General features: G+C 39.5%; 1 protein-coding gene across 1 annotated transcript in view; it reads right to left on the bottom strand.

Moving 5' to 3' along the window:
* Window positions 1-367: 367 nt before the first annotated feature.
* CPZ (carboxypeptidase Z) overlaps window positions 368-9,630 on the bottom strand; it is a 34,078-nt gene continuing 24,815 nt past the window's right edge. Inside the window, exons 8-11 of the mRNA XM_009099181.4 lie at window positions 6,502-6,637; window positions 5,287-5,426; window positions 2,514-2,613; window positions 368-832 (exon numbers count right to left, since the gene is read on the bottom strand). Coding sequence (XP_009097429.1) covers window positions 477-832; window positions 2,514-2,613; window positions 5,287-5,426; window positions 6,502-6,637 — 732 coding nt within the window. The 3' untranslated portion in view covers window positions 368-476. The remainder of the gene's footprint in view (window positions 833-2,513; window positions 2,614-5,286; window positions 5,427-6,501; window positions 6,638-9,630) is intronic.

The following is a 9,630-nucleotide window of genomic DNA, read 5'->3' as shown; positions in this document are numbered from 1 at the left end:
ATATTTTGAGCTGTTATTAGAAGAGGTAATGAACTTAATATGCTAATGTAAAAAGGGAAAATAAAAGAGTTTTCTGAGTGTTTCTGAATGTTGTTTTTAGTATGTTATCATTAATGTATTAAAACATGTACAAAAATGCATTAAAGGATCAGGAATATTTTCCTGCAGGTACTTACAACCTAATAAATAATGGATGTCTGTTAAATGTGTTGATGATTAACTACATGGGCTGAAGTACAGAGCATTACTAAGAAGAAAACTGCATAAAATCTGGCCTTTGAATGGATGTGCACCGTTGCTTTTAATACTTAAAAGCCCACTTGAATATACTCAGTTGTGTGTGAAGAGAAAACAAAAGAAGCAAGCGTGCTGGAATTAATATTATATTTTCAAATGAAACATTTAAATATTGCCAAGAGCAGCGAGGGTGTCTGGAAGGGCAGCGGAGCGAGTCGAGCGGGGCACGACGCCGTCCCTCAGCGCTGCTTGAGCAGCCACAGGGGTTTGTGCAGGTCCAGAGAGCTGAAGTACGACCACCACCATGGCTTCTCCCTGCCTGCTGCAGACCCTCCTCGAGCCTCGGCCTGCCCGTGCTGGGCGTGAGGGTCAAAAAGTTCCAGCGGGTCCTGAGGGTCGTACGCGTCCTCCATGGAGCGCCGGAGCAGCTTGCTGGGCCAGGCCTCGGCGGGCCGCAGGACGAAATCCACCCGGCCCGCCTGCTTCATCCTGGCGGGGATGGTGACCCTCTTCATGACCCGGCTGTAGCCCGGAGCCTGGGCACTGATGATGAACGTCCCCGGAGGCAGGAGCCGCCAGTAGTCACCATCGGCAGCTTGGGAAAGGGACAGGCACAACAAAACCAAGCTCAGCTTTTCGCCCCACAGCGCTGTAGCTGCGCACGCACCCGTGGGCACACAGGTGGCAGCTAAGGGGTGGGCTATGGGAGCAGCTCAGATTTTGGAAAATGTTTGAAGGTAAACTCTAGATGACAAAAAGAGACTTTGCCCATGAAAAACTAGCTCTTGGGAGGTAATAGAGTAAAATTCACATACAAAATGTCACTACCTGCTGTTTTTGTATCACAGGGAAGAGATGCTTTCCTTCATGCTGCTTTTCCCAAGGGTACAAGGAATAACTCCCAAAGAAATCAATTTAAAACTAAGTGAAACTTAAGAAAGCAAAATCAGAATCCAGGCTGGAATATATACACATATATATAGTTAGAATGTCTAAGGAGTTAAGAAATCCCTCTTTTCATTAAATTACATTCAATTCCTTTGCAGACATTCTCGCATGTAAGTCTATGGACTTGGAGCTGCAGCTGGTATAAATTGCCATTAGTGTAAAATGGGTGTAAATTTCCTGCAGCTGAAGGTTAGACCCTGTAGGCAAAAGCAGGGAGCTTTAAAACTGAAAAATTTATTGCTCATTTTATATTTCATTTATTTTGAATGGCAAGTCTCTTAGCTCAGTTAATGTTGGATTAATACTATTTTCTCATGGAATTTCTTAGTTCTTTTTAACACTAAAATCAAAAAACTTTTTATCCCTACCTAACTCAGACCAAATACTCTCTTTCCTACAGTGTAAACATATTTTTATTTAATTCTTAATCCTTTAAAGGTCCACTGTCAATGGAAAGCCATTGTCTGAGAAGAAGTTTGAAAAAGACCCTAATTCATGCCAGAGTCTCCCACCAGCCTCAATAATCTGCATCATCTCCACTATTGTATCCCCTTTGGTGCTAGTTTTTTTGAAAGCTGGAAAACAACCACTACATTATAAGCCATTCTGGCTTTCCAAATTGATTCAACAGAGACCATTAGACCAAAATGTAACCATTCATATCTTCTATTTTGCACTTTTATGGCCTACCCTGTTCTCACTGAAATCAATAACAAAAACAAAGCATTGATTTCAGTGACAGCCTAAGAGCTCAGAACATTATGACTGTGAAAAGTAGCAGTTGTATATGCCCCAATATATGTTTATCAGTTGGTGACAGGTATAAAGTGGATATAATTCAATTTTCTAAAAATAATTGTCCAAAAACTGCACATATTTATGTGTTTCCACATGAACAGGAAAGGTTGTGGACCCTTCAATTTCTGCAATTATTCTAGTTGTGAAAATCAGAGGAGATCCTACTGCGCTACCTACAACATGTTCACAATATCTCAGCTAACTTATTCCATCAAGGCTCCACATCTCCACATGCTGCCTTACAGCCTCTGAGCAGAGCTGTTGCCATATTCCCCCAAATTAGCTTTGGTGGACAGCAGACTGTTCCAGGTGGAATTCTTCACATCAAGAGCTCCATCATCCCAGAGACAGGACAGACTTAGCAGTCAGCTTAACACACCTTCTCTCTTCTTATTCTAGAAGAGGACCCCAACCAAGCCTTCAGTTTTCCATTAAGGTGTCATTTCTACCAAACATGGTAATACTTTTGCAGATTAAGCTCCCAGTACTTTCAATCTGCCCCGGGAAAAATCTTAAAATAAAAATATTACCTGTGGTGACATCATGCTGAATGCCCCTGACTGAAATACGAGCATTTTTTATTGGGTTGCCAAACTTATCGGACACAATTCCTTTTATCCCCCGATGAACCTGGCAAAGCAAAGCAGAGTTAGATGGGAGTCACCACAATACCACCTTCTCATCACAAGGAAACCTTTGGAGAGAGGAAACAATTGTCAAAAAGTTCACCCCATTCAGAGGCTCTCAGGAGATAATGCCCCTTCAGATCACATTGCCTATTTAGGGAGGTGCAAGGGGACTGATAGAAAGGGAAAATGGAACCAGAGCTTTTTTTAGATAGGTATGTGGCTCTGCATTGAGAGACCCTTCTCTGCACAAATCACCGGCACCTCGTAGTGTGACCACAATATTTAAGGACTGTTCCGAATGTCTGCCCTGGACACAGAACCACAAAGAAAGGAAAAGTTAAGGCTTTCAAAACCAATCTGATACCCTGAACACAATGTGAAGGCATCACTTCAGGTACTTGTGACTCATCATCACTCTGCTGCCTACACTTCACTGCCTGTCAGAATGTCATGACAGCAGTGTGTATGACAGCCATTTCCCCTCCTCTACAAGCACAGAACTGAGCTGCTTGAGTTGTTGAGACATGTGCTTGGTGACAAACTGGAGAGCAATGTGAATTTTTTCATACAAGGAGGTGCACTAACAGCTATACTGGAAGTTCAATAAAATAAAACAGAATAAAAGTTCAAAGTAATTGAAGATTAAGCCTCTTAAGGTTCTCTTTTTACAGTGTTCCAGATTTAAAATATCTTATATCTGGAAATGTATATGACCTTTTTAAGTGAAAAATAATTCCATTTTGATTTTTTCTATGAAAAAGGGAAAGTGAGTAGAAGAGAAAAGAGGAGGTGGGGAGCTATGACCAGCTTGGGTTGTTCTTCTTCCCCACCTCCTCTTTTGTCTTCTACTCACTTTCCCTCTGTCAGTACCCTTGTCACAAGAGAAGAAGAGAAAAAAACCACAAAGCATCAAAACAATGGGAAAAGCACATTTCCTTCTCTGTTGGAATATAAAGATGCTTTAAAAAAATCATTAAAGTATCCAACTTTAGAGTAATTGATAATACTAAGTTTGAAAAAAAAGTCTAGTCTAACGTGAGTTTTTAATTTAAGGGGAGACTGTGTTGTCACTGCTCTTGTTAAGCAGCTGTTCCATATACTGAGTTAAGCTATTCACTGGAAAGTTTAGGAGCAACTCAATATAAGGATTTGAAAACTATCCCTTATAATGAAGCACTACAATTTGCTTTGCAGCATGAACTTGGGGATTTATCTTATGGATAGAGAGTAAATATGGTCAGAAGAGTCATCATGGACTCAAATTCAATTTACAGTGTAGACATACTCAAAGTAGTATGACCTCATCCAGCTTCAATACTAATTATGTAATTATAATATGACAGGATATAAATGACAAAACTGAAATTTCTTTCTCAATCTTGCTTTGATTTGCTTTATTAAATGTACTATTTTGCATTTTTCCCTCAAATTGGTGTCACATGAGTTTGGCAGGGTGTTTTGATATTGCTTCTGATGGGTAGAAGAGATCAGCATTTAGGAAAATGAATTCCACTTCTGTGTGTTGAGCCAAGTATATTTGTACCCACACACCAAACAGCCTGGCATATATCAGAATAAGAAAAGTTTGAATTGGTTATGGCAGACTTAATCCTTATCATGGGTAATTCAGTCACCCTTATCTGCAAAGTTGTTTTGCTTACTGTCCTGCATTTACTCAAAAAGCTTTTCCAGCACAGACTTCTACAGTATCTCACACTATAAAATCTTTACATCTTGAAGACTTCAATTGTAATATATATGGATTTAACCCAGCTCCATTTGGATTCACTAAAACTCATTTTCATCAGACAGCTGTAAAAAGAAATGAGTTTGGTGGTCTGTACTGTAGACTTTATTGAATGATAATACTTACCACAAGTAGCAAGAGGTTGCTTAGAAAGGCCATAAAAACACTCCTAACAATTTTAAATTACTGCATACTCTATCAAAATAAGGCATGACAGAAAGCTAATCTACTAATGGCTGAGAGAAAGATGAGCAACTTCTGTTTCTGTGCTCACTTACTTATTGTCAGTGAGGTATTTGTTTTTGCTGAGCTTAAACTTGTTATTAAAAATGACATTTAAGTGTCATGTTTTAATGCTCAGAGACACACAGTTCTTCCTTTAGAAGATTTGGCTTCAGGTATTTAATGACTACTTTCATGAAGAAATCAAGATGGAAAGTGTGTAAATGGCATTTCTAGCAAGATTTTAGCTGAATCTAAATTTCTTGCTGTGGGACAGGAGGCTATGGGACACAAACATGGAATATGGAAAGGAGAATTTCAGGAAGCGCTCTGGAGAGCAGATCTTGTTGCTTTAGTCTTCAAGAGGAAAGTTGATTCATTCTTTTCTGAATATTCAGTTTTATCTAGTGCTAAAATTTTGGACAGTTGATGAATCATGCTGCCCAAAGTATTTACAGATATTTCCCTTTCTCACTATTTTCAAGGCCTTTGCAGTCCTCAATCTCAATCCTTTCTGCAGCATATACAAAATACCACCTATGTGTCCTGCCAGATAAACTGAGGCACTGGGACCCCTGGAGGAGTGTGGTGTTTGATTCAGCATCATCTCAAGAGCTAACCAGGAAAACAGCAAAGAAATTAATTTTGACAAAGAATGAAAAAGAAAAAAAGAAAGCAAAAAGGTCTGTAAAAGCAGAGCAGTACCATTTCCATGTAATTCAGAAGGGCACCTTTGTTTTCATGCCAGATTGTAAACAGTTCTTCCTCCAAAGGAAACTTTTCACATCCTACCTCCACGGTAACTTCAAAGCAATTTGTGTGAAGGTAATTAAAATCTGCCATACCTACAGGTTTAAAAAGAAAGAGGACAGCTCATGAACAGCCATGTAGCTTTTAGCTGGAGCTTTGCTGCTGCAGTCAGCTGAATGCTGTCCCCATGGGTGTGGGTTATTATACTGTAAAAAGTGCTTGCAAATATATAAAAAGTGTTCAACAAATTCAGAATTCTATAACTTGTTTCAACTATAAAAACTATTGACAGTGACATTTCTTTCAGGCAAAAAATCAGAAATTTACATTATTATACACCTGGCCAAGAAGTAGCAATAGAGCAATATGGATTGGTTAACCACAGTAATTGTATAATCGGCTGTATCAGAGGTGATTGCCAAGGGTCACCAGAACAGAAATGACCTTTTGCCATTATTATGTTCCAGACTGTTTCTGTACAAAAGATATTGGATATAATTTTGGGGAAGAAAGTAAGCCAAAGAGATCTAAACCTAATTCTCACACATCCCCCAAAGCATTCCAAATGTCTAGTTTCAACATAATTATCTGGGGATCCAACTGAGTCCTGTTGGAAAACACAAGTGAAGCGCTGCTGAAAATTTATGAACACTGATATTTTATCCATGCCAGTACTGAAGGAATTCTAAAGAAAACAAAATACTATTATTGGGGAAATCAAATTAACAGCAGAAGCAAAAATAAATGGAATGTTTGTTTCTGTGGTAGTTTTCCCTGAAAAAAAAGTTTATTTAAACAGATGAGAAAGCAACACATGCATTGTCTACAAGATGGATTCAGACTCATGAGGCTAAGGAATGAGAGCATAGCATTAAGCATTTATTTCTACATGTCAGATTTGAAAATAAAAATATTATATAACAAATTTGACCTTTGCATAACTTATTAATTTTCCTCAAGTCCCATTGGGGTTGAATGCATCCCATGTTATCTGCATAAAAACATTACCAACATAGATTTTACTACTTAAATCCCCTAAAAATCATGTTTTCAATGGGTGGGACCTTAACCAAACTGAAATGAATAAAATAATTATGCTCAAACCCTGGTGTCTTATAAAGGTCACATAGAGGTTTTACCTCACTTGATATGATGGTAAAGTGGTTTTACCTCCAGTGAAGCTGTACCACTCAGCACCATTTATAATACCTCCACGTTTCACAAAATTCCCACCACAGCGGAGTTCAGACCGGTCGGAGATGACGGGGTGTGCATCTGCATAGGCTTTAGCCAGCATCTTGAACACCTGCAACAGACATGATTGGAACATGTTTGCTTTTACAAACTGAAAACTTTGCCACTGCTGTTATTAAAACTTTTCCATTGCTGTTGTCCAGACAATGAGCCACCCTGTGTCCTCGAGACTGAAGGAGATGATGAACTGCTCTGCAAGGAAATTTTGTTTGTCACTAAGAAATTTTGGTTTGTCTTCTTCTCTAGAGTTCTTCTCTGCAATCCAATATATTTATCCAGTGACAACATATTAAATAACAGTGGATGTTTTGATACTTGGCTTCAATCTACCACCTGGGGCAGGAGCAAAGGACTGGTTGTACTTCAAGTCCCAGGATTTAAAGTTGAAATTTAGGCCTCCTTTAGGTTTTGGTTTAGTTTTTGATATTTTTTACCCTTCAGCCCAACTAAATCGTCACACTGAATGCTGCTGTTTAAAATAGTCAGTGTCAATTTGTTTTGCACTTATCACTCACACAGGAAAACCTGCCAGTTTGATCTCAGAGAGCTGCTTCTGTGTGGGGTAGAAACCATTCCAAAAAGTGAAGGATAGGATGTGATGATGTAGGATGTCACCACTGATTTCCAAAGAGTGTTGACACTGATGAAGAGCAGAGCAGCCACCACACAGAAAGGAACAGTGGAAGAACATGTAGTGAAGACAGAAGAAAGAGCAGTTTTCTGAAGAAACCATTTATTTGAATCATGTTCCTGCCCTTCTTCTCCAATGGTTATTCCAACTTCGTATAAAAATTCTCCCTCTCCTTTTTGTCTATTTGGACATCATCTTGCTAAGGCAAGACTCTCAGATTTCAACACTGATATTACAGTAGTTATCAGGTGCTACTTGATACTACTATTCATCATCACGAGTTTCATTCCATATTGCTTAAGACAGTGTGTGCAAGAAGTTTGGTGGCTAAAATCCTAGTTTTAGAAGAGATTGTAAAGCTTTATCCTAGTGTTATCATTAAGGATAAAGACCCAAATGGCCAAGCACACGACATTGATTAATATTTGTGATTGTTTCTAATAATCACATAGCTGAGCCAATTATGGGATCAGATAGGTGAGCAAGGAAAGGTGGAAAGAGAGATTAATATAAGTGTAAAGACACTTTACTGAAATAATTCTGTTGACCAGAAACTAAAAACTCAGACTTAATATAAAAGGCTTTTGCAACTCCCTTAAGTTTCTATGAGTGTAAATATTGCTCAGACCAGCAAATTGTGTCATTCAAAGTTTTGCTGAAATGAAACAGACATTAATTAAACACGTTAAGAAGAAATTTTAATGCCAATAGTTCAATGTCAGGCTCAATATCTTTAATTTCTACAGGAATTTGAGTCCCAGTTCTGAAAGTTCCATGGAAAGTATTTGATACAAAATTTAGAAAGTGCCTATGTAAGTTAGGAGTATGATCCTCACCTTTCACAAAGACATCTGCAGATGTCCTATTTCCAGTGACGTGACCAAGCCTCCCCTTGTTTCCCACCAAGAGGCATAAGGCTTTTGCCTGGCCAATAGTTCAAGTGAAAGAAGGCCAGTGGTCATGACAAGAGGAAAAAACCAGTTCCTGGATAACAGGAACCACTTAGAAGCCAATGTATGACCAGTCATGGACCTCAAGGAAACTTAGATTTTTAGGTATAATATAGAGGAACAAAAAGGGGAAAAACAGAGGAATCCTTGTGACTTTGGCAGTGTGAGGTTTCACTTAGTAAAGTGAGGCCAGTGCTGTTATCTCAGCCAGCACTTTTACCCCACTCACTGTCACAGGCTGGGTTTTTCAGGGGGAGGGAGTGTTTTAGCTCACCAAAGGGAGTGAACTTGGTGTGGACCTTTGTGCTCTGGTGAGCAGAGTCATCAATTCAGTTTCTCTTTAAAAAAAAAGTGTGAAAACATCTATCTCTACAAACCCCGAAATATGGGAAAGTTTTCAGGTGGGCTGAACCAGATGCAAGAATGTGAGTGTAAGGACATTGTCCAACTTTGATGCTCCTTGCTCTCAGCCAGTACTGCCCCAGGTTGTGGTGCAGGCCAAAAAGAGACATGAAATCTGCATTGCAGATTTCTGCTCCTCTTGGAGCAGAGGAGAGGGTCCTTGTGCTTCCACACGTGCACCATAACGGACATGGGGAGGTGGAAGCACAGATGCATTTTCAAATGGGGAAATGTGGTTTGAATACATTTCTTAAAATTTGATTTTTTAATATCTGGCTATCATCTGCTCTGCAGCATTTCACCCTGGTCTGCAAGTTTCTCCTTGCAGAGCGAATGTAGCAGGTCAGCATTCAGAACAATGGCTATGGCCAATGTATGGCAGATAACCAAACTGCTGTATTTTGGGATACAGGTTCCCTGACAGCAGCAGCTGTAGATCACATTACTTAAATGCAGGTCACTTCGTTGGTAAAAGTTTTATATATTTCTGTGAAAAATTTCAAGTGATACTAACAGGGCTGTTAAGGTTTCTTCTGCTGAGTCATTTGAAAAATGAGTTTTTCATCCCCAGCCTTCCCCTGCATGTTCTAAACTTCCAGATTTGTAGCCAAATTTCCAGCCTTTGCAGTCACTGACTATGCAGCAGTCACCTGTATAGGGTTCCCTATCTTACTGTGTTGCAAACCAGGAGTTCCATTAGGGTTTGTCCAGCTGTGCACTACACTGGGATAGAGACCTTTGTCTGTGTGGTTGCATCCTTTCACTCAAAACACACATGCTGTCCCTGAGTGGAAATGATGGAAGTACTGCTGTATTTCCATTCCAGGGGTGGACTGCTTGACAAAGCACACATGGCAATATTCCTTCACCACCTATGCATAGGATAGCCCTAGCCCAGGCAGTGGGATGTAAAAGCATAATTTTATGATTTCCCCCAGTTCTCAGCAAGAGGTTCTGTAGCTTACATTAGCACCCACCAGATATTTCTTACACAGGCTTGTTGCTGTGCAGTGCCTGGTTAATTTTACTGCTAATTCATTTTCATACACACATGGTCATTAG

This window comes from Serinus canaria, chromosome 4 (genome assembly GCF_022539315.1).
Source record: "Serinus canaria isolate serCan28SL12 chromosome 4, serCan2020, whole genome shotgun sequence".
Classification (NCBI taxonomy): Eukaryota; Metazoa; Chordata; class Aves; order Passeriformes; family Fringillidae; genus Serinus; species Serinus canaria.
Note: the sequence above shows the minus strand (reverse complement) of the source record. Positions and strands in the feature narration are given on the sequence as shown.